This window comes from Sapajus apella, unplaced genomic scaffold (assembly GCF_009761245.1).
Source record: "Sapajus apella isolate SASKATOON/1434 unplaced genomic scaffold, GSC_monkey_1.0 scaffold36, whole genome shotgun sequence".
NCBI classification, from domain to species: Eukaryota; Metazoa; Chordata; class Mammalia; order Primates; family Cebidae; genus Sapajus; species Sapajus apella.
The window spans coordinates 31,956,628-31,982,394 of NW_022436976.1; the positions used below are offsets into that span (position 1 = coordinate 31,956,628).

Sequence of the window (25,767 nt, forward strand, 5' to 3'; positions counted from 1 at the left end):
GAGGATGGGATTAAGAAGAGGCAAAGACTATGCAGTAGCTCCCTTTTAAGGGGGTTTCTAGGAGGCTACCATGCGATAATTTGATCTTATTTTATTGCCCTGAACGGAGTCAGCTGGCCACACCTAGCTGCAATGGGAAATGTAACTATACACCCAGTTAAAAACTGGGAGTTCAATTATTATGAAAGAAGGGGGAATAGATATTGAGGTAGACAACGAGTAGTCTCTACCACAAGAACCTTAGAACCTGAGGTGTCTTTATGAACACACATTTGGACTGATTTTTTTTTTTTGGAAAGGGTCTCACTCTATGGCCCAGGCCGGAGTGCGGTGGCACCATCGCTGCTCACTTCAGCCTCAGCCTCCCAGGTTCAAGCAATTCTCCTGCCTCAGTCTCTGGAGTAGCTTGGACTACAGGCCTGTGCCACTACACGCAGCTAATTTTTTAAAAAAGTTTTATTTTGTGGAGATGAGGTCTCACTATGTTCCCCAGGCTAGTCTCAAACTCCTGGGTTTGTGATCTTCCTGCCATGGCCTCCCAAAGTGCTGGGATTACAGGTGTGAGCCACTGTGCCTGGCCTGGACTAATTCTTTACAAGTTTTCTCCACCACCGGACAGGTCTCTTCACTGCAGAGACTTGATCTATCAGTTGTATTCCCAGTATGTCCTGTAGTGCTTTAGACATGATTGATAATCATATGGTTTTGGAAGTGAATGGGATATAATCTGAAAGCACTCAGGAAGCCATTGTTAGCAAACATTACAGAGCAGTAGGTGTGATCTCAATTCCTCTCACCAGCCTATGCATTTCTTTAGCCTACTTCTGTCTTTCTAGAGTATGGAATGTTGACTGTGGCATGTGATTGCGCATAAAAAGAAGTTAGCGAAATGTTGACTGTGGCATGTGATTGCGCATTAAAAGAAGTTAGCGAAAATGCATCCAGGGAACTCAGTGAGGTCTAAAGCACAGAGAAGACTTCATTAGGTGAAACTTGGGTTGGTGAAAAACCTTTTCTTTTTTTTTACTGGCAGTATATCAGTGATAATATTTGTATAGCATATTATTTACATCCTCACAACATCACCAGGATATTATTTTTATTTTCATCCTTATCTTACAGTTGAAGAAATGGAGGCTTAGAGAAGATAAAAAATATTCAACTTAGCACGTGGCAGAGCTGGAATTAGAAACCAGATCTTATGAAACCAAAGGCATCTCTAGAGATTTTTTTAAAATAATTTCAGTAAAATTACTGCGTACCTATTGTGGAGAGGAACACAACATTCTTTGATTTCACTTCTAGGTGACTGATAAAGTAATAGGGAGAAATGAGAGCAAATAATTTTGCTAGCTCTTTCTAACTGCAGAATTCCAATCAACCAATACTGTGGCTGTTATCAGCTTTATCAAAGACTACTATTCCCAGCATGCCTCAAGGCACCACCAGGAAGACTTCGACTCCCAGCATGCTGTACTTTGGAACCCCGAGTCCCAGAATGCAACACTCCTCCTACTTCCTCCCAGAGGGCCGTCGAGACTACAGTTCCCAGCATGCAGCGCCGTCACCTGCTTCTGCCGCCCCGCGGGACCCTGCTTCGGAGGGACCTTTTGGAGGCCAGAGGGCGGTTCCTAGAGTCACAGTCCCCTTTGTGGGACGTGTCTGAGCGGCAGTTCTGGCCCGTTGAGCTGGTCCAGACGAAGCCTCGCAGGGATGGGTTGGGGCCTGGGCCGGGCTTCGCTCAGGCAGCATTTGAGGCAGCCCCAGCAGGGTCCTCCTGGGGCCTTCCTCCCTTTGAACTGAGGTGGCGGGCGGGCGCACGGTCTCCTGCACTCTCTAGACTAGGGGCCGCCATCTCCATGGCCACGGCCGTGAATGGGCCCTGCGCCGGCAGGTCGCGGGACATACTGTGGCGCGTGAGTGCGGCGTGCATTGTGGCATGCGCTGCTAGGGTCGGGCCGGGTGGGCAGGCTCTGGCCGCGCGTGCGCGCTGGGCGGGGGAGGGTTGGTCCCAGGGTAGCGTGAAGAGAGCGCGTGGGGAGTGCAACACCTGGGGTGCAGGGTTGTGGGGGGGTGCAGGGTTGTGGGGCGTCCTGAGTGGAAGCTGGTTACGGAGTAGGAAAGGGGTCCCGAGTGGAAGGAAGCTGGTCAGAGTGGGACGGATGGACTGAATAGAAATTCGAATAGGGAGTGAGGCAGAGTTTTACGCAAGGGTACCGTATCCAGTAGGTGTTAAATAAATAACTTCATTTGTTTCGTTAAGAAGTGGAGAGGAATGCCCGGAATTGGAAAGAAATGTGGCATTAATAGAGGCTGGGGTTAGGGTCCAGTAAGCAGGGCAGGTGTTCTTTGTAAGGCAGAGTGAGACTCAGCCGAGGGGAATAGTACTTCCTCCTTAAAGTGCAATTAACAGTACGACATCCCTTCTCTCGAGCACAAAGAGAAGACAGAGATCCCCTTTGGAAAAGTGCTTCTACCCTAGTGCACTGCCATCTCCTCTGTATTCCAAACTAAAAACTTCTGGGTCCCGAAGTATTACTTTTTTTTTTTTTTTTTTTTGAGACGGAGGCTGGCTCTCTGTTGTTGCCCAGGCTGGAGTGCAGTGGCGTGATCTCGGCTCTCTGCAACTTCTGCTTCCAGGCTTCAAGCGGTTCTGCCTCAGCCTCTGGAGGAGCTGGGATTATAGGCACGCACCACCACGCCCAGCTAATTTTTGTATTTTTAGTAGAGACGGGGTTTTGCCATGTTGGCCAGGCTGGTCTTGAACTCCTGACCTCAAGTGATCCACCCGCCTCAGCCTCTCAAAGTTCTGTGATTACTGACGTGAGCCACCGTGCCTGGGCCCTAATTTTTTTTTTTTTTTTAATTGTTTTTATAATAGAGACAGGGTATCTTCTCCAGGCTGGTCTTGAACTCCTGGGCTCAACCAGACCTCCTGCCTCAGCCTCCCAACTATCTGGGACATCAGGTGCACGCCATCGTGCACGGTGCGTTTAGCATTCATGAGTATTTCATTCCTTTTTGTAATTGAGTAATCTGCTGTATGGACATACCATATTTTGTTCATCCATTCATCAGTATGTGGGTATTTGAGTTGTTTCCACCTTTGGCTCTCATGAGCCACTGTGCCTGGCTGACAGTGTCTTTTGAGGCAAAAAAGTTTTAAATATTGCTGATGTCCAATTTATTTATTTTTTTCTTTTGTTGCTCATGCTTTTGGTATCATATCTAAGAAACCATTGCCAAATCCAAGGTCAAGAAGATTTACTCCTGTGTTTTCTTCCAAGAGTTTTATATTTTTAGCTCTTACATGTAGGTCTTTAATCCAGTTTAACTTTTGTACAGAATGTGGGATAGGAGACTGGGTGCAGTGGCTCACCCCTGTAATCCTAGCACTTTGGGAGGCTGAGGCACGAGGATTACTTGAGGTCAGGAGTTTGAGACCAGCTTGGCCAACATGGTGAAACCCCATCTCTGCTAAAAAAAAAAAAAAAATTATCGGGTGTGGTAGCAGATGCTTGTAATCCCAGCCATTCAGGTGGCTGAGGCAGGAGAATTGCTTGAATCTGGGAGGTGGAGGTTGCAGTGAGCTGAGATCGCACCGTTCATCTAGCCTGGGCGACAGAGGGAGACGCTGTCTCAAAACAACAACAACAAAAAGAATGTGGGGTGGGAGTTCAACTTTATTCTTTTTTTTTTTTTTTAGTTGGAGTCTCGCTCCATCTAAAAAAAAAAAAAAAAAAAAGTTTTTTCTTTAAGTTTTTTCTAGGCTGGAATGATGCCCGGCTAATTTTTAAAAAAATTTTTTTGGTAGAGATCGGGTTTTATCATGATGTTCTCAAACTCCTGGTCTCAAGGGATCTGCCTGCCTGGCCTCCCAAAGTGCTGGGATACATGCGTAAGCCACTGCACTCAGCCTAAACTTTATTCTTTTGCATGTCAATATCCAGCTGTTCCAATGCCATTTGTTGAAAAGACTATTCTTTTTATATGTATATGTATATGTATATTTATTTATTTGTTTTTTGAGATAGTCTCATTATCTTCCCCAGGCTGGTCTTGAACTCCTGACCTCAGGTGATCTATCTACCTCTGCCTCCCAAAATGCTGGGATTACAGGTGTGAGCCACTGGGCCAAGCCAAGTCTTACCTATTCTTTACCACCTGTGTTATCAATCACAAAAATTCTATATAGATTCTACCTCAGAAATGTGGCTGCAGTTTCTTTCTTTTTTCCTTTCCCCTTGTCTCTCCCTTTGTTGAGGCATTGACTGGAGTCTTTGGCTTGGCTGTTTTGGTGGACTGCCTCTTAATTGCTTTGTCTCCTGTTTGGTTCTTGTCCCTTCTGATCCATCTCCCTTAAAGCCAGCTTACAGTAAACAGACATGTTTTACCTTGAGCAACATAAATTTGATTGTCACTTTCATGCTTAAAACCCCTCTATATCTTGTATTATTCAGCAGTAAATATTTGCCTCCTATATGATAGATACTGGCAATTCAAACATGAATAGAATGCTACAGTACAGTAGTTGCCCAGTAAGGGTGCAGGTCTGATGATGGTTCCCATAAAATGTATACAGCCTGTATATATTAATAGAGCTACCAATAAAGCCTAGAGAGACAAGTATTAGTTGCTCTAACACATAGCTGTAAATTAATGCCACCACCCCTCAAAGTATATTTGATGTTGCACCTAACTTTGTTGTAATGCAAGCATCAGTTCACTGATATTATAAATTCTGCAGTGATATATCATGTTATTAATAGTACATGTTTGAGTTACAGACTATGATCTGAGTTAGTGATTAACATCCTGTATGAAAAGATAGGATTTGCATAACTGACATAGTTTGACTTCATGACTGAGGGTTTTTCTTTTTATAGGTTCTGGGCTGGAGGATAGTTGCAAGTATTGTTTGGTCAGTGCTGCTTCTACCCATCTGCACTACATTATTTATAATTTTTAGCAGCATTGATTTGTTTCATCCTATACAGTGGCTGTCTGGTAAGTGATAACTCAGTTTGGGGAGAAAGTTACAGGATCTACTTCTCAACATAAAAATTGCATTATGGGCCAGGCACATTGGCTCATGCCTGTAATCCCAGCACTTTGGGAGGCCCAGGCAGGTGGATCACGAGGTCAGGAGCTCAAGACCAGACTGGCCAACATGGTGAAATCCTGTCTCTACTAAAAAATACAAATATGATCTGGGCTTGGTGGCTCGTGCCTGTAATCCAGCTACTTGGGAGGCTCAGGTAGGAGAATTGCTTGAACCGGTGTCTGGGTGGCAGAGGTTGCAGTGATCTGAGATGGTGCCGCTGCGCTTGAGCTTGGGGTCTCCATCTCCAAAAAAAAAAATTGCAGTATGTTTCAAGCAATTTTAAATTACTGCCTATGTTATGTTGACACTTCAAAACATTCACTTTGAGGTATTTTTTTTTTTTTTTGAGACAGAGTCTTGCTCTGTCACTCATGCTGGAGTGCAATGGTGCGATCTGGGCTTGCCGCAACCTCCACTTCCTGGGTTCAAGCGATTCTCCTGGCTCAGCCTCCCGAGTAGCTGGGACTACAGGCATATACCACCATACCCAGCTAATTTTTTTGTATTTTTAGTGGAGACGGGGTTTCGCCATGTTGGCCAGGCTGGTCTCGAACCACTGATCTTGTGATCCACCTGCCTTAGCCTCCCAAAGTGCTGGGATTACAGGCATGAGCCACTGTGCCTGGTCCACTTTGAGATAATTTTAAGATGTCCCCTTCATAACGTAAATCGCCTTTTTATTATGTAATAAGATTAATAAGCTTGTCAAAGACTGTGTATGATCATAGGAACAAAAAAATCATTAGAAGACCCCATAAATGAAAACTTAGTTTAATTTGTTTTTCCTTTTGGACAGCTTTATTGACATTGTTTGTCTTTTTAAAAAAGAGAACTGTTCCTGTCATCGATTTGAGATTGTGGGTAGAAAATATGATATATATCTCTTTTAAAAGTATGTCTAAAATTAAGAGCACTTTGTTTCTTTTTTTTTTTTTTTTTCTTTGAGACAGTCTCGCTCTGTTGCCCAGGCTGAGTGCAGTCGCTCAATCTTGCCTCACTGCAACCTCTGCTTCCCATCTTCAAGCAATTCTCGTGCCTCAGCCTCTTGAGTGGCTGGGATTATAGGCACATGCCACCACGCCTGGCTGATTTTTGTATTTTTAGTAGATACAGGATTTTGCTATGTTGCCCAGGCTGGTCTTGAGCTCCTGACTTCAAGCAATCTATCTGCCTCAGCCTCCCAAAGTGCTGGGATTACAGGTGTGAGCCACTTCGCCTTGCCAATTGTAGTATAATTTTAAAGTACCTGGGGCCAAGTACAAACACCTCACACTGTAACTCCCCTTTTTTCCCTTTGTTTTTGAAAGGGGGTTTTTCTCTGTTGCCTAGGCTGGAGTGCAGTGGCGTGATTACTGCTCGTTGCAGCCTCAAACTCCCAGGCTCAAGTGATGTTCCCACCTCAGCCTACCGAGCAGCTGAGACTACAGGTGTGCACCACTACACCTGGCTAGTTTTTGTATTTTTGTAGAGATAGGGTTTCGCCATGTGCCCAGGGTGGTCTTGAGCTCCTGGGCTCAGTGATCCTCCCACACCCAGCCCACACTGTAGTTCTTGAGTTAATATCTCATTGATCCTGTCACCATTGTACAATTAAATTCCTTAAGAAAAGACAACCTTGGCCGGGCGCGGTGGCTCAAGCCTGTAATCCCAGCACTTTGGGAGGCCGAGGTGGGCAGATCACGAGTTCAAGAGATCGAGACCACCCTGGCCAACATGGTGAAACCCCGTCTCTACTGAAAATACAAAAATTAGCTGGGCATGGTGGCGTGTGCCTGTAGTCCCAGCTACTTGGGATGCTGAGGCAGGAGAATTGCTTGAACCCTGGAGGCAGAGGTTGCAGTGAGCTGAGATTGTGCCACTGCACTCCAGCCTGGCGACAGAGTGAGACTCTGTCTAAAAAAAAAAAAAAAAAAGACAACCTTTAAAATTAATAATTATGGTTCAAGCTCTTTTTATATTGCAGTGTACTGAACATGACTGAATAACCTTTACTAATTCATCTCTCTTGTGTTTTAGATTCTTTCAGTGACCTTTATAGTTCCTATGTAATCTTTTACCTCCTGCTGCTGTCAGTGGTAATAATAATAATAAGTATTTTCAATGTGGAGTTCTATACAGGTGAGTTTTCAAATGTTAACCTTAGAAATATCCAAATTTATTGAACTAAGGGAAGACTCAGTACATTTTATATGTGAATGTGTTTGTGTCAAAATTTTAAAAATGTATACAGTCATATGTTTTGAATGTTGTACCTTAAAATTTATTTGGGTGCTAGTTTCTGTTTTTAAAATATATTTAGACTTTAGGAAAAATATTACATGATTGTACTTATATGAGGTATCTGGAGTACTCAAATTCATAGAGAAAGAAAGTAGAATGGTGGCTCCCAGGGCTGGGGGAGGGGAATGGAATATTACTGTTTAATGGGTAGAGTTGTGGAAGATGGAAAAGTTTGGGAGCTGGATGGTGGTAATGGTTGTGCAGCAATGTGAATGTACTTATGCTGTAGAGCTGTGTACTTAAAAACGGTTTGAGTGGTGAATTGTGTTATTTTACCACAAAAAAAACCTTAGACCTTTTAATAGTTCATAGCTAGCATTAAAGCTGTGATTTAGCAGATATATTATAAAACTAATTTTTTTAATAGGGAAGACCAGGTGATTTCTAAGTTATTTTTCAAATATAATAATCTGTAATTCTGTGATTAAAAATAGACTATTATGTTTTGCCTTGGAGAATCACCTGCTGGATTCCAGAGCTTTTAATTTTTCTGTTTCTCTTCTTATTCTTTCTGCCTTTTCAGATTCCTTGAGTCTGCCCTTAAGATACAAATTGTGGCAGATTTCACATAAGGAAAAAAAGATACAATAAGAAGCTTTTCCTGACACTACTTTTTTTACTGTAACATCATTTTCCTTTTTAGCTCTTCAGTACTTCCTTGTAAAATACGGTGTAAAATTTCAAATTCTAACTCTGGATGTTACAATATGTTTCCTTTTTCTTTGCTTTCTTTGTTTTTTTGGTCCCTGAGATGGAGTCTAGCTTTGTTGCCCAGGCTGGAGTGCAGTTGTAGGATCTTGGGTCATTGCAACCTCCGCCTCCCACATTCAAGCAATTCTCCTGCCTTAGCCTCCCAAGTAGCTGGGATTACAGGCGCCTGCCACCATGCCTGGCAAATTTTTGTATTTTTAGTAGAGACAGTTTCACCATGTTGATCAGGCTGGTCTCAAACTCCTGACCTCAACTGATTCGCTCACCTAGGCCTCCCAAAGTGCTGGGATTACAGGCGTGAACCACCTCACCTGGCTTCCCTTGCTTTCTTAATTCCTCACTATTGGCCAGTAGGCCTTTTTCCGTGCAAGCCCCATTTGAAACTCCTTGACTTACAGTCACACTTACAGAGTATTTTTTCATACTCCCATGTGCCTGGTTCATCTTCTGTATGTAACATGTCAGTTGAGGGTTCCCCAACGTCGCTTTGGCTCATTCCTTCAGTAACCATCCCTTATGAATTTACTATGTGCCATGCATTGTGTGGGGAAAAGAGACAAATTATACAGTCCCATCTTTCTCCAGGGGATTGTGATTAATGGAGAGACAGACAGTAAACACGAAGCATATTTGATTACAGTACAATTGGATGGTATGGCCTTATATAGGAGCACCACTGGGCCCAGCATGGGGGAACTTGAGGAGATGATGCTTTAATCAAGCCTTGCAGGATGAGTTGAATGAAGTAGATAAAGGAAAATGATGTTCTAGAGAGAAGGTATAGCATATAAAAAGGCTTAGTGACATGAGAGGCTTTGGTATATTCAGTGTTGTAAGTCAATTGCACAGTCAGTAGGACCTTGTGGGCATTTTTTGTTGGGAGGGAGAGGTGATGGCAGCCTCTTCCTCCAAAGTGTAAAGTATCTGAACCTTGTCGCATCACACTTAATTTTCTACCTCTTGCCATCTCTGAGTATAATAAGAGGAAAATACCTGCATAGATAGAACAGGGAACCCTAGGCTAGCTGTTTCCAAAGGTAAACATCCCTCATGTCCTACCCATACTAGTCTCCCTAGCTCATTTCCAGAAAAGGTTTTGGATTGTCAGAAGCGTATTAAAAATTCTCATATAAGCATTTATCTTAGCATTTTTATGTTGTCAGTATTTACTTTATGTTTATTTTTCATAAGTGGGCTATATATTGACACTTTCAAATGCTGATGGCAGGAGCTCTTTTTAGAAAGTTGGCTGGCGCGGTGGCTCACACCTGTAATCCCAGCACTTTGGGAAGCTGAGGCTGGCGGAATATGAGGTCAGCAGATAGAGACCATCCTGGCTAACATGGTGAAGCCCCGTCTCTATTAAAAATAGAAAAAATTAAATGGGTGTGGTGGCACATGCCTGTAGTTCCAGCTACTCGGGAGGCTGAGGCAGGAGAATTGCTTGAACCTAGGAGGCAGAGGTTGCAGTGAGCCAAGATTGCACCACTGCACTCCAACCTGGGTGACAGAGCAAGAGTTCGTCTCAAAAAATAAATAAATAAAAAGTCAGTATTCAGGAGCTAGGCCCAGTCTCTCTCCTACACTGCAAGACCCTTGGAGTAGTCCATATATGAAAAAAAAAAAAAAAAGAAAAATCATTATCCTTTTATGGTGCTTAGGAGAGTACTAGGATAGGCACTATTTGAACTATTAGGAAATTTTAATGAAAAATGCTAATTATGCTATCCTTAGGTTTCATTTCTCTAGATTGTTTGGATTTTTTTGTGTGTCTGTCTGTTTTTATTCATTCTTTCCTCAAATTTTTTTAAGTTAAGAGTTTTTAACTTTAAGTTTTTCTGTATTGTATTTATGTTGACTAATGGGTTTCTTTCTGCCTTTGGAGCATTTGTGCAAGGATGAGAGGGGGTAGTTTAGATCTTCTAACTGCATATGCTTCAGATGATGAAGCCACAGTAATGTGTTTCCTTTGCAGTTGTGCCTTCCATTCCCTGCTCCAGACTAGCTCTGATAGGGAAGATCATTCATCCTCAGCAACTCATGCACTCATTTATTCATGCTGCAATGGGAATGGTGATGGCCTGGTGTGCTGCCGTGATAACCCAGGGCCAGTACAGTTTTCTTGTGGTTCCCTGCACTGGTACTAACAGGTAATATTAAATATATTTTTCCTAAGGAACCTCATTTAATTACTAAGCCAAAGGGGACCTATATAGGTTAATCCTATGAGTATTCTTTGCTTTCCGGACTTCTGCAAAAGGTGCTTTATTTGCATACATCAAGTGTTTTTAATATTTTATGTTTACTGAATTCAGCAATTAAAAAAAAATTGTTATGTGCAAGGTGCCATGTGATTTATGAGAGTGATTCAAACATAGACTATAAGCTCCTTGAGAGTTGAGAGCAATAGAGAAGTTAAGACATGGACACAGAGGGATGTACTAAGTGAGATGTGCAGACAAAACCTGTGGAAGTGCAGACAACAGGAAGGATCCACACATGTTCTTGGATGAGGTAGCATTGATCGGAGTTTGAAGGAAGGGTAGTATGGGAAGAATAAAGAAAAGATTTTTTTTAAAATTCTAACTACCTTTTGTAGAGTGCTTTTATAATTTTGAAACTTGTATAGTTCTTAACACGTGGCATTGATACTAATTGCAAGATGATACTCTGACTTTAAAAATTAAAAAAGATTACTGGAAGCCAGGAGTGGTGACATGTGCCTGTAGTCCCAGCTACTTGGCAGGCTGAGGCAGGAGGCTCTCTTGAGCTCAGGAATTGGAGGCTGCAGTGCCCTGTCATCATGCCTGTGGATAGCTACTGCAACCTAGCCTGGGCAGTGTAGTGAGACCTTGTTTTTTTATTTTTATTTTTTAAACAAAGATGATGGGAGTGATCTTAGGTTCTTTATTTTCCATTGACTTTAAAACAGTGTTACATTATTGCTACTGAATACTTGATTTTCTTTTTGCCTCCAGCTATTGTTATATAAAAGGCAGGTTGTTTTTTCCCCCTTAACATCATAGGCTTTCTTTGGTAAAAACTGTCCTGTTGATAAACATTAAATGATAAAAGACTATGAGTACAGGACTACTGGGAAATCCCAACTGCTCACCATGGATGAGTCTTGAATTCTTTTTGCACTTTTCTCCCTAACGGAGGTGGCAGTGAAGTTCCAGGGAGCAGAAGGTAGCAGTAAGCTACAAGTTGTTGAAGGCATTATAGTGCCTATTACAAATACATTTCCTGATGATTTCATAGTCAGAATCTTTAACAAAAACTAATCTTTTTTTCTTTTCTTTCTTTCTTTTTTTTTTTTTTTTATCATTTTGTAATTCCAGTTTCAGAAAACAGTTAACCTAGAGTCTTACCTCTCATGGAGTTAGATGGTGGTGCAGGCCTACAACCTGTGTATATTTATGAAAAATTGAGTTCTACTGAATTATGATGTTGGCTCTGTATACCACCAGATATCTGATAGATCATAGAGATTCTCAAGAAACTCTCAAAGGAGTTTGAGAGCTTGATGTTTACCCGTTAGATCCTATGCTGATAAGTAAAGCTATTGTAAAATGATGATAGGGCGGTGGCTTATAGCAGTGTCCAGCAGGGGGCTCCTCTTAGATTTAACTTAATATTCAGAATTTACAACCATAGCTTTTTAGCAGGGAAGCATCAGGAGTTCCTCTTATAGCAGGAGTCCTTCAAGCAGTTCAAACAGATAATGGGGCCTATAGCCCCCTGGAAGCTTTAGTTTTGTCTGTGGATACAACTCAGGTACAAGGAAAAAAAAAATCAGTATCAGACATATATGGGACTCTGTGCTTTAAAGGCCTTGTGCCCCACAAAATCCAGGAGTATCTCTTTTAGCAATTTTATGGGCACACATCCAGGATCCCCATGAGGAAATACTCAGTTTTAAAGAGATAGCACACACCCAATGTTACAGCATCTCTGTCAGGCATATATAACTTATTTATAGTTCCTTTCAGTCTGGATACAGTTTACCGACTTGTAAGCAACACTGCTTATTTTTATAGTAGATATTCTTAATTATATCAGATTTCCAGGGGAATAGAGGTAGACTTAATTAAAGATCAGAGTCTCATGATTCAGGAAAATAGGTTAATCTTGTTCACACTCACTGAAAATGAGCCATCTTGTTAGAATTTGGGACAGTTCTTAAGTCATTAAAGTAATTAAGCTTTGCCTTCAGTAAATCTTGAGCCTAAAACAGTGATATACGTCCCTGACTGTTGAATTAATAGCTTAACTTTTTCCCTTCAGCTTTGGTAGCCCTGCTGTGCAAACCTGCTTAAATGAATATCATCTTTTTTTTCTACTGGCTGGAGCATTTATGGGCTATAGCTATAGCCTCCTGTATTTTGTTAACAACATGAACTATCTTCCATTTCCCATCATACAGGTAAGATCATTTGAGCATTACTTTGTGTCACAATTTAGCTCAGGTAAAATTGCCTTGGTGCATATGTATGTAACTGGATTTATCTGATTCATTCAAGATTTGGTAACCAAAACTTAGAATTGAAATCCTCAAAATGCCATTTAGGAAGAAGAGATTTGTCTTCATGAGACTTCAGCATATTTTTGAGAGTTGTAACTACCCTTTCCTGTTGCCGCTCTCAGAATACCTCTTTGCTACACTGTTTCCCTCCCTGCTAGGTAGTGGCACTTGCTGTGACCCAGCAGGGTTTGGGGAGGTTGGTGATGACATTCGTGCAAAGTACTCTGTGTAGCTTCTTTATTTTTTGAGACCCAGTCTCGCCTCTTCACCCAGGCTGGAGTGCAATAGTGCAATCTCGGCTCACCACAACCTCCACCTCCCGGGTTCAAGCGATTCTGCCTCAGCCTCTCAAGTAGCTGGTATTACAGGCACATGCCACTACGCCTGGTTAATTTTTATATTTTTAGTAGAGATGGGGTTTCACCATGTTGGCCAGGCTGGTCTTGAACTCCTGACCTCAAGTGATCCACCCACCTCAGGCTCCCAAAGTGCTGGGATTACTGGCATGAGGCACCATACCCAGCTGCTGCTGTTTGTTTTTTAAGACAGAGTCTCATTCTGTCACCCAGGCTGGAGTGCAACGGTATGATCACAGTTCACTACAGCTTTGATCTCCTGGCTCAAGCAGTCCTTCCACCTAGGTCCCCCCAAGTATCTGGGACTACAGGTGTGCACCATTGTGCCTGGCCAATTTTTGTACTTTTTATTGAGATGGGTTTTTTCCATGTGTTGCCCAGGCTGGTCTCGAGCTCCTGGACTCAAATTATCTGCCCACCTTGGCCTCTCAAAGTGCTGGGATTACAGATGTGTGCCATTGTGGCTGGCCTGTCAGCTTCTTTTTGAACTTAAGAACCTTGTGAGCTTGGGGATGTGCAAATAATTTTAGAATATATCAGTTACTGTCATATCATTTTCAGAACAAGGCAAAATATGTATAAATAAAACAGTTTCAGCTGATTTGAGTGGTAGAGTATAAACTATCTTTCAGTTAGGTCTTAAAAATCTAATCTGGTAAGAGTCATTCCTGAAGCTTAGAACCACTCCTCTGGCAAGAGAGAGAAAGATGGTTGAGATGTCTTACAGATGCATCAGGGCTCTTCCCAGCCTGTTTCTGCTGCCCCTCATTCGCATCATCCTATTACTTGCTTCATTCATGCTCTGGCAGGCCGAGGACTGGGCATTGGAGCAAAAATGTTAGAACTAGCTCCCTTAAACTAGGACTCGGTCTGGTGGGAAGAGAGGGATATGTAAACAAATGGTATGTTATTATGAGAGTATAATATGAGAATGTGATGGATTAACTAAAACTTTTGGCTGGGCACAGTGGCTTATGCCCATAATCTAAGCACTTTGGGAGGCTGAGGTGGGAGGATCTCTTAAGCCCAGGACTTTGAGACCAGTCTGGGCAACATAGCCAGACCCTGTCTTTTCCTCTCTTTTTCAATTTTTCTTTTTTTTTGAGAAAGGGTCTTGCTCTGTCATTCATGCTGGAGTGCAGTGGCACAATCAGGGCTCACTGCAGCTTTGACCGCCTGGTTCAAGCAGCCTTCCTATCTCAGCCCTCCTGAGCTCGGGCTACAGGCATGCGCCACCACGCCTGGCCACTTTTTGTGATTTTTGTAGAGATGGGGTCTCACTATGTTGCCCAACGTGGTCTGGAACTCCTGGGCTCAAACAGTATACCTGCCTTGGCCTCCCAAAGTGTTGGGATTACAGGCATGAGCCACTGTGCCTGGCTGAGACCTTATCTCTTTTAAAAAAAAAAAAAAGTTTTCACATACCTGTTGCATCCATGAGAACAAGCTAATGAAAATACACACATAGCAGGGAGATGGTGTTCACTGAAAAGGATCTGGCCCTTACCTCCCTGCAATCTGTGAGTGTATGAGAAAAAAAGTCCTACTTAGAAATTCTTCATGTCTTGTGAAGATGAATTAAAAGCAGGATGTCAACTTGGCTACCTCAAAATTTCACAAGGAGAAAACCTCCAAAATCTTATATAGAAATATTCCATAATAAATCATCTTTGATCCTAACATAATTAAGAATATTAATAATAAAAGAAAGTGTTAGAGAAAAATGAGATCCCCCAAAATACCTTACTGGACCTCCATGGTCCCCAGTTGTAAGTGACCATCTATTTAACACTACAGATGTCCAGTAGAGTGAACATAGAAGTCCCATAGTTGACAATACTGATAAATTATTGTTTCTACCATGTAATGTCAAAATTTGTAAAATTTTAGTACTAATTTTTTGTAATTTCTTTTGGAAAATGTTACATTTATTCTTAATCCCAAAAGTTTATGATGTTAATATTCAGCTTGGGCAGAATATCGATTTTTAACAATTGATAATTCAGTATTTGGTCAAAAAATATATCTGGGGCATGTCTTATAGCCATGAGTGTATAGTGGTATTGGTCTGCCCAGTTAGGTGGTCTCCAGCCTGGGGATGGTGGGAGCAGGTGTTTTGCTGAGTGGTGCGGTGGAAGGGCAGTGGAATGAGGAAGCTGAAGATTTGGCAAGACTAGTGGAAATGATGGCTCTTGATGCCCGGGACCATAGTTTCCCGTCCATTAGGTTTGTAAGTGTCTTGCCTGGCAGGGTAGTTTTGCCTCCCGAGAACACTGAGAGGGACGGAGGACACCGTAGCTTATCCTTCTTTCATTAGCTCTAGGAGTGCGGCACACAGTATATGACCTTGCCATGTACATTTTAATTGCCATGTGTATTTGGATTGTCAGGAAACTGCAAGTTTGTTGTGGGAAGAGTCAGGCCCATTCCCCTTCTGACTCTCTATAGAGTGCAATGTGGTGATTAATAGCCATGATGACCAGAGAACTTTAGAGCTTAAAGAATTGTTTTTTATAAGCAGTAACAACCATTATCATCGTCGCCATTATTTATTTATGTTTGCCAGACAATCTGAGTATATTTGTATCATCACTGTTTTTGATGCTACCTGTCAGGTAAGCTTTCCAAGAGTGATAACATTTTTATTATAAAATATTTAAGTACTATATTGATAAGTTAAACGTTTCCTTAACCACCATGGCCAGTCTCAATTTTTGTTTCACTGGTAACCATTGTTACCAGTGGGATTAAGAATATACGCTAAACTGGTAATAGTTTTACCATTTAAACTGTTAACCAGTTTAATGTATATTATTCCAGACCCTTTACTGTACATTTACATATACTGTACTTATAACATTATATATTTTGTGGAGTGGGATTTATATAAGTGGTTTTTATCTTATATGTATTATTCAGTAACTATTTTTTTTAATTTTATCAAAGAAAAATTTTTTTTTTTTTTTTTTTTTTTTTTTTGGAGACGTAGTTTTGCTCTTGTTGCCCAGGCTGGAGTGCAGTGGCGTGATCTCAGCTCACTGCAACCAACCTTCCTTCCTTCCTTTCTTTCTTTCCTTTCTTTTCTCTCATCAGCTGTCGTTAGTGTATTTTATGTGTGGCCCAAGACAATTTTTCTTCTTTTAGTGTGGCCCAAGGAAGCCAAAAGATTAGAAACCCGTGTCTTAGATCATTAGAATTTGCAGGTTCTCAGTAAGGAACTATTTAGCTGTTTGAGCTTTCTTATCTTCCATGTAATTAGAGAGGAGACATGACTTACTGAGGGTTGTAGAGAAAGAGGGAGCACTGGAACTCACATTTCTTGATTCCTAGGCTGGTATCTTCTTCACTGCCTCCCATTTTTCTTCAAACAGCATTTTAAAAATTTAGTGCAAAGGCAATGTGTATTATCTTTAAGATTGGAGGCTCTGAAGCCATCCTACCTGGATTGATAGCTCAGATTTTCCTTTTGCTGGCTGCTAACATTGGTTAAGTTATTTGATCTCCCTGTGCCTTGTTTTCTTCATCTCTAAGATGAGGGTAGCAGTAGAAACTCCCTCATAGGGTTCTTATCAGGTTTAAGTAAATTAAAACTTGTGAGGTGCTTAGGACAGTACCTGGTACATGGTAAGCAACAAAAAAAGTTAGCTGCTGTTGTTATGTGTTTCTTGTACTTTCTTCATTTCCGTAGTGCTTAGTACCAAGTATGGATTGATACAGTTAATTTTCTTATTTCTGGCTTTATATCAGTGAGATGTTGTATAATATAAATATTAAATTTTTTAACATCAGAAATGGTTGATGTTTTTGCTTCCGCAATACCCTTTGTCTTTTTGTACAATAACTATGTTTTCTATGTAGACTGTTATAGTTAAATGCTTGCTTTAAGATGATGTGGAGTGTGTCATTTGATTTGGATGTGTCATTTGATTCTGTTTTTTTTTTTTTCCCCACAGCAATACAAATTTTTGCGTTTTAGGAGATCTCTGCTCCTACTAGTTAAACACAGTTGTGTGGAATCACTGTTCCTGGTTAGAAATTTCTGCATTTTATATTATTTTCTTGGTAAGAATATCTGGTTTTTTAATACAGTGAAGTATTATCTCATAGCCCAGAAAATGTCAGTTACAAACTCCTTCTTGAGTTTGTGTATTTTCCACAGTTGCATGTATGTGATTAGCACAATTGATTCATTGTTTAAATTGTTAAAGAGAATGTATTTAGTTAAGGGAAAATACTGTTAAAATGTGATATATACTTATAATGAAATATTATTTAGAAAGAAGGAAATCTTGTTATGTACTACAACATGAATAAACCTTGAGGACATTATGCTAAGGGAAATAAGCCAGTCACAAAAAGACAAATACTGTATGATCCTCTTATATGAGGTATCTAAAATCATCAAATTCTTAGAAAGCAGAATGGTGGTTGTCGGGCTGGAGAGTTGGGAAGGAGTGGAGTTGTTCAATGGGTATAGAGTTTCAGTTTTGCAAAATGAGAAAGTTCTAGAGATCTGTTGCACAAAAATGTCATATAGTTAACACTGCTGTACCGAACACTTAAAGTTGGCTAAGGTGGTAATTTTTTTTTTTTTTTTTTTTTTTTTTGAGATTGAGTCTCGCTCTGTCATCCAGGCTGGAGTGTAATGGTGTGATCTCAGTTCACTGCAACCTCTGCCTCCTGGGTTCAAGCGATTATCCTGCCTCAGCCTCCCAAGTAGCTGGGACTACTACCAGGTGTGTGCCACCACACCCTGCTAATTTTTGTATTTTTAGTAGAGACAAGGTTTCACCATGTTGGCCAGGCTGGTCTTGAACCCCTGACCTCAGGTGATTCACCTGCCTAGGCCTCCCAACGTGCTAGGATTACAGGCATGAGCCACTGTGCCTGGCCTAAGATGGTAAATTTTATGTTATGGGTTTTTTTTTTTTTTTTTTTTACCACAATTAAAAAAAAAAAATGCATTCTTTTTTTTTTTTTTTTTTTTTTTTTTTGAGACGGAGTTTCGCTCTTGTTACCCAGGCTGGAGTGCAATGGCGCGATCTCGGCTCACTGCAACCTCTGTCTCCTGAGTTCAGGCAATTCTCCTGCCTCAGCCTCCTGAGTAGCTGGGATTACAGGCACGTGCCAGGATGGTCTCAATCTCTTGACCTCGTGATCCACCCACCTCGGCCTCCCAAAGTAAAAATGCATTCTTTTTTAAAAAAGAAAAAAAATTGTGAATCATTTGGTTATTACTCTTTCTAGAAATGCCATACTCGTTTTTCTAAATTATAACTTGATACTAGTACTACTATAAGTATTTTGTTGATAGGGGCAACTTGTGGAATTTATTAACATGAATATTAAGCACAAAAATGCAGTTGTTTAGTATGAATAGTGCAAGCTGAAAACAGTAATCTTGTTAGCAGTGCGTAATAATTTAAACAAAATCTTCCCTTCTAAAATGCTATTTCAGATTATAACTTTTTCTGATGTTGTATTTTCTATGGATATATATTATAAAATTCTTCTTACTGTGTATAGGCCATCCTGTTTATTTTTTTCACTTGTAGTTTTATGTAGTCCCTTTCTGCGTGGCTCTTACAATTGTCATTCTAATGTTAATCCTTCATTGTAATTTCCCCCCCTCGTTTTTCTTTCCATAAGTTATTTGGGTACAGGTGGTATTTGGTTACATGAGTAAATTCTTTAGTGGTAATTTGTGAGATTTTGGTGCACCCATCACCTGAGCAGTATACACTGCACCTTATTTGTAGTCTTTTATCCCTCACCCACCTCCCACTTTTCCCCCCAAGTCCCCAAAGTCTATTGTGTCATTCTTATGCCTTTGCATCCTCATAGTTTAGCTCCCACATATCAGTGAGAACATACAATGTTTGGTTTTTCATTCCTGAGTTACTTCACTTTGAATAATAGTCTCCAGTCTCATCCAGGTCACTGCAAATGTTACTAATTCATTCCTGTTTATGGTTGCATGGTATTCTATTTATATATATATATATATACACACACACATATATATATGTATGTATATATATACACACACACACACACACACATTCTATATGTACATGATATTCTAGCATATGTATATATTTTATATATATATATTTCGTGTATATATCACAGTTTCTTTATCCACTTGCTGATTGGTAGGCATTTGGGTTGGTTCCATGATTTTGCTATTGTGAATTGTACTGCTATAAACATGCGTGTGCAAGTATCTTTTTTGAATAATGACTTCTTTTCCTCTGAGTAGATACCCAGTAGTGGGATTGCTGGATCAAATGGTTGTTCTACTTTTAGTTCTTTAAGGAATCTCCACACTGTTTTCCATAGTGGCTGAACTAGTTTACATTCCTACCAGCAGTGTAGAAGTGTTCCTTGTTCACTACATCCACGCCAACATCTGCTTTTTGATTTTTTTGATTATGGCCATTCTTGCAGGAGTAAGGTGATACTACATTGTGGTTTTGATTTGCATTTCCCTGATCATTAGTGATGTCGAGCATTTTTTCATATGTTTGTTGGCCATTTGTATATCTTCTTTTGAGAATTGTCTATTCATGTCCTTAGCCCACTTTTTGATGGGATTGTTTTTTTCTTAATGATTTGTTTGAGTTTGTTGTAGATTCTGGATATTAGTCCTTTGTCACATGTATAGATAGTGAAGATTTTCTCCCACTCTGTGGGTTGTCTGCTTACTCTGCTGACTGTTCCTTTTGCCATGCAAAAGCTCTTTAGTTTAATTAGGTCTCAGCTATTTATCTTTGTTTTTATTGCATTTACTTTTGGGCTCTTGGTCATGAAATCTTTGCCTAAGCCAATGTCTAGAAGGGTTTTTCCAATGTTACCTTCTAGAATTTTTATAGTTTCAGGTCTTAGGTTTAACTCCTTAATCCATCTTGAGTTGATTTTTGTATAAGGTGAGAGATGAGAATCCAGTTTCATTCTTTTACATGTGGCTAGCCAATTATCCCAGCACCATTTGTTGAAAAGGGTGTTCTTTCCCCATTTTATGTTTTTGTTTGCTTTATTGAAGATCAGTTGGTTGTAAGTATTTGGGTTTATTTTTGGGTTCTCTATACTGTTCCATTGGTCTATGTGCCTATTTTCATACCAGTACCACTCTGTTTTAGTAAGTATGGCCTTATAGTATAGTTTGAAATCAGGTAATGTGATGCCTGCAGATTCGTTCTTTTTGCTTAGTCTTGCTTTGGCTATGTGGGTTCATTTTTGGTTCCATATGAATTTTAGAATTGTTTTTTCTAATTCTGTGAAGAATAATGGTGGTATTCTGATGGGGATTGTGTTGAATTTGTAGATTGCTTTTGACACTATGGTCATTTTCTCAGTAGTGATTCTAACCCATCCATGAGCATGGGATGTGTTTCCATTTGTTTGTGTCCTCTCTGATTTCTTTCAGCAGTGTTTTGTAGTTTTCCTTTTAGAGGTCTTTCGACTCTTTGGTTAGGTATATTCCTAACTTTTTGTTTGTTTGTTTGTTTGTTTGCTGCTATTGTAAAAGGGGTTGAGTTTTTTATTTGATTCTCTGCCTGGTTGCTGTTGGCTTATAGGAAAGCTACTGATTTGTGTACATTAATCTTGTATCTGGAAACTTTGCTGAATTTTATCAGTTCTAAGAACTTTGTGGAGGAGTCCTTAGGGTTTTTAAGGTAAACTATCATATTATCAGCAAACAGAGACAGTTTGACTTCCTCTTTACCAAGTTGGATACCCTTAAATTCTTTCTCTTGTCTGATTGCTCTGGCTAGGACTTCCAATACTATGTTAAAAAGGAGTTGTAAGAGTGGGCATCTTTGTCTGTTCCAGTTCTCTGGGGGAATGCTTTCAGCTCTTTCCCATTCAGTATTGTGTTGGCTGTGGGTTTGTCATAGCTTTTATTACATTAAGGTATGGCCTTTGTATGCCAGTGTTGCTGAGAATTTTAATCATGAAGGAATCCTGGATTTTGTTGAATGTTTTTTCTGCATCTGTTGAGATGATCATGTGATTTTTGTTTTCAATTCTGTTTATATGGTGTATCACATTTATTGACTTATGTATGTTAAACCATCCCTGCATCTCTGGGATGAAACCCATTTGATCATGGTGGATTATCTTTTTGATATGTTGTTGGATTCAGTTAGCTGATATTTTGTTAAGGATTTTGGCATCAATGTTCATCAAGGATATCAGTCTGTGTGTGTGTGTTTTTTTTTTTTTTTTTTTATTTGAGATGTAGTCTTGCTCTGTCATCAGGCTGGAGTGTGGTGACACGATCTTGACTCACTGCAGCCTCCGCCTTCTGAGTTCAGGCGATTCTCCTGCCTCAGCCTCCCCAGTAACTGGGACTATAGGCGCGAGTCACCACACCCAGCTAATTTTTTGTATTTTCAATAGAGATGGGGTTTCACCGTGTTGGCCAGGATGGTCTTGATCTCTTGACCTTGTGATCCGCCCGCCTCATCTTTCCAAAGTGCTGGAATTACAGACGTGAGCCACTGCACCCGGCCTCAGTCTGTAGTTTTCTTTTTTGGCTATGTCCTTTCCTGGTTTTGGTATTAGGGTGATGCTGGCTTCATAAAATGAATTAGGGAGGGCTCCTTCTTTCTCTATCTTGTGGAATAGGGTCAAAAGGATTGGTACCAATTCTTCTTTCAGTGTCTGGTAGAATTCTGCTGTGAATCCATCTGGTCCTGGACTTTTTTTTGTTGGTAATTTTTAAATTACCGTTTCAGTCTTGCTGCTTGTTACTGGTTTGTTCAGGGTATCTGCCTCTTCCTGATTTAAGCTAGGAAGGCTGTATTTTTCCAGGAATTTATCCGTCTCTTCTAGGTTTTCTAGTTTACGTGCGTAAAGGTATTCACAGTAGTTGTGAATGATCTTTTATATTTCAGTGGTGTCAGTTGTACTAACTCATGTTTTGTTTCTTAGGTTATTCGGATTTTCTGTCTTCTTTTCTTGATTAATCTTGCTAATGGTCTATCAATTTTATTTATCTTTTCAAAGAACCAGCTTTTTGTTTCATTTATCTTTTGTATTTTTTGTTTGTTTGTTTCAAACTTACTTAGTTCTGCTCTGATCTCAGTTATTTCCTTTCTCCTGCTGGGTTTAGGTTGGGTTTGTTCTTGTTTCTCTAGTTTCTTGAGATGTGACCTTTGAATGTCACTTTGTGCTCTTTCAGTCTTTTTGATGTAGGTGCTTAGGGCTATGAACTTTCCTCTTAGCACCACCTTTCCTGTGTCCCAGAGGTTTTGATAGGTTGTGTCACTATTGTCATTCATTTTGAAGAATTTTTTAAATTTCTATCTTGACTTCATTTTGACCCAATGCTTATTCAGGAGCAAGTTCTTTAGTTTCCATGTATTTACATGGCTCTGAAGGTTCCTTTTGGAGTTATTTCTAGTTTTATTTCACTGTGGTCTGAGAGAGTGCTTTATATAATTTCAGTTTTCTTAATTTATTGAGGCTCATTTTATGGCCCATCATGTGGTCTATCTTGGAGAAGGTTCCATGTGCTGTTGAATAGAATGTGTATTCTGCGATTGTTGGATGAAATGTTCTCTATGTATCTGTTAAGTCCATTTGTTCCAAGGCATAGTTTAAAGCCATTGTTTCTTTGTTGACTTTCTGTCTTGTTAACCTGTCTAGTGCTGTCAGTGGAGTAGTGAAGTCCTCCAGTATTATTGTGTTGCTGTCTATCTCATTTCTTAGGTCTATAAGTAATTGTTTTATAAATTTGGGAGTTCCAGTGTTAGGTGCATATATGCTTAGGATTGTGATATTTTCCTGTTGGACAAGACCTTTTAACATTGTATAATGTCCCTCTTTGTCTCTTTTAACTGCTGTTGCTTTAGAATTTGTTTTGTCAGATATGAGAATAGCTACCTCTGTTCACTTTTAGTGTCTATTTGCATGAAATGCCTTTTTCCACCCCTTTACTTGAAATTTGTGTGGGTCCTTATGTGTTACGTGCGTCTCCTGAAGGCAGCAGATGGTTGGTGAGTTCTCATACATTCCATGGTTCTGTATCTTTTAAGTGGAGCATTTAGGCCATTTACATTCAATGTTAGTATTGAAATACTAGGTACCGTTGGCATTCATTATGGCTTTTTGTTGCCTATGTACTTTGTGTTTTTTTTTTTTTTTTTTTTGCTTTTTGTTTTTGCTTTTTGACATGTGTTTTTGTTTTATGGGTCCTGTTTGATTTACGCTTTAAAGAGGTTCTGTTTCAATGTGTTTCCAGGATTTGTTTCAAGATTTTGAGCTCCTCTTAGCAGTTCCTGTAATGGTGGCATGGTAATGGCAGATTCTCTCAGCATTTATTTGTCTGAAAAAGACTGTATCTTTCCTTCATATATGATGCGTAGTTTCGCTGGATACAAAATTCTTGGTTGATAGTTGTTTTGTTTGAGGAGGCTGAAGATAGGGCCCCAGTCCTTTCTAGTTTGGAGGGTTTCTGCTGAGAAATCTGCTCTTAATCTGATAGGTTTTCCTTTATAGATTACCTGGTGCATCTATCACAGGTCTTAAGATTGTTTTCTTCATCTTAACTTTGAATAACCTGATGACAATATGCCTAGATGAAGATCTTTTTGTGATAAATTTTGCAGGTGTTCTTTGTGCTTCTTGTATTTGGATGTCTAGGTCTAGCAAGGCCAGGGAAGTTTTCCTCGATTATTCCCTCAATAATGTTTTCCAAGCTTTTAGAATTCTCTTCTTCCTCAGGAATACCGGTTATTCTTGTTTGGTTATTTAACATATTCCCAGAGTTCTTGGAGACCTTGTTCATATTTTCCTATTCGTTTTTCTTTGTCTTTGTTGGATTGGGTTAATTTGAAGACCTTGTCTTCAAGCTCTGAATTTCTTTCTACTTGTTCAATTCTATTGCTGAGACTTTGCAGAGCATTTTGCATTTCTAAAAGTGTGTCCAAAGTTTCCTGAATTCTTGATTGTTTTTTCTTCAAGCTATCTATTTCTGTGAATAGTTCTCCCTTCACTTCTTGTATCATTGTTTGGATTTCCTTGCATTGGGCTTGGCCTTTCTGTGGTCCCTCCCTGATTAGCTTAATAACTTCCTTCTGAATTCTTTTTCAGGTAAAGTCAAGGATTTCTTCTTGGTTTGGATTCATTGCTGGTGAACTAGTGTGATTTTTTTGGGGGGAGTGTTGAGGAACCTTGTTTAGTCATATTACTAGGGGTGGTATTCTGGTTCCTTCTCATTTGGGTAGGCTCTGTCAGAGGGAAGGTCTAGGGCTAAAGACTGTTGTTCATATTCTTTTGTCCCACGATGTGTTCCATAGATGCAGTACTCTCCCCCTTTTCCTTTGGATGTGGCTTCCTGTGAGCTGAACTGCAGTGATTGTTGTCCCTTTTCTGGATCTAGCCACCCAGTGAGTCTACCTGGCTCTGGGCTGGTGCTGGGGGTTGTCTGCACAGAGTCCTGAGATGTGAACCATCTCTAGGTCTTTCAGCCATGGATACAAGTGCCTGTTCCGGTGGAGGTGGTGGTGGTGGGGTGCAGTGGATTCCGTGAGTGTTCTTAGCTTTGGTGGTTTAATGCTCTACTTTTGTGCTGGTTGGCCTCTTTGTCAGGAGGTTGCACTTTCCAGAAAACATCAGCTGTAGTAGTGTGGAGAGGGACCAGCAGTGGGTAGGGCCCTAGAACTCCCAAGATTATATGTCCTTTGTCTTACACTACCAGGGTGGGTAGGGAAGGACCATCAGGTGAGGGCAGGGCTGGGTGAGTCTGAGCTCAGACTCTGCTTGGGCAGGTTTTGCTGCAACTGCTGTTTGGGATAGGGGCTAGATTCCCAGGTTATTGGAGTTGTGTGCCTAGGAGGATTATGGCTGCCTCTGCTGAGTCATGCAGGTTGTCAGGGAAGTGGGGGAAAGCCAGCAGTCACAGGCCTCACTTAGCTCTCATACAAACCAAAGGGCCAGTCTCACTTCCACTGTGTGCCCTGCCACAGCCCTGAGTCTGTTTCCAGGTGGAGGGCAAAATGGGCTTGAAAACTTACCTTGGGCTACCTGCCTCCCAGCTGGGAAAGGAAAGGGTTTGGTTCTTCCCCTGCCTGTGGAGTCTGCACATTAGATTTGCGCCCTCCCCTGAGTTCTGGCTGGGAGGCTTCTTACTCCGTTCAAATTGTTACAAAGTTCAGCTAGAGATTTCCTTCCCTGTGGAGTTCTACCTGCTGCTCCTCTGGTCGCCCTCCTGATGGATCCCTGTGGTGCCAGACAGGAATGGCCTGCTAGGGAACGCAGCAAGCTCCCAGTATCTTTCTGCTGCTTCCTTTACCCCTCTGTGTTGCCTGATTCTCTATATTGGTTGGTTCAGCTCCAGATAAGGTCAGAAATTTTTCCTGCAAACAGACCTTAAGCTTCTCCAGTGAGGGTGTGTGCTCTGGAGAGGAGGGTCTCCGTTTCCCACTTCTGCAGTTGGGGCACTCAGTATTTGGGGTGTCTCCTGGGTCCCCAGGGGCAGTCTGCTTCCTTCAGAGGGTCTGTGGGTCCTCTCAAGATTGCTGGTTTATTCTTGCAGTTCATCTGGAGCTAAAAAATCACAACATGAGCTTCTGCAAGCTGCAATCTAGTCCTGCCTCTCATCTGCCATGATGATTGGTAGCCTCTTTGTTCCACTTTGATTTTTCTTTTTCTTTTTTTTTTTTTTTTTTGAGACGGAGTTTCACTCATGTTACCCAGGCTGGAGTGCAATGGCGTGATCTCGGCTCACCGCAACCTCCGCCTCCTGGGTTCAGGCAGTTCTCCTGCCTCAGCCTCCTGAG

The 25,767-nt window shown here is 40.8% G+C and overlaps 1 protein-coding gene across 3 annotated transcripts in view; it reads left to right on the plus strand.

Annotated features, from left to right (window-relative positions):
• Positions 1-1,226: 1,226 nt before the first annotated feature.
• Positions 1,227-25,767, plus strand: part of NDC1 (NDC1 transmembrane nucleoporin) — a 68,917-nt gene continuing 44,376 nt past the window's right edge. For all 3 annotated transcript variants that reach the window (XM_032296940.1, XM_032296942.1, XM_032296941.1), the window contains exons 1-6: positions 1,227-1,916; positions 4,887-5,007; positions 7,121-7,222; positions 10,071-10,245; positions 12,383-12,521; positions 16,930-17,038. In XM_032296940.1, coding sequence (XP_032152831.1) covers positions 1,554-1,916; positions 4,887-5,007; positions 7,121-7,222; positions 10,071-10,245; positions 12,383-12,521; positions 16,930-17,038 — 1,009 coding nt within the window. In that variant the 5' untranslated portion in view covers positions 1,227-1,553. The remainder of the gene's footprint in view (positions 1,917-4,886; positions 5,008-7,120; positions 7,223-10,070; positions 10,246-12,382; positions 12,522-16,929; positions 17,039-25,767) is intronic.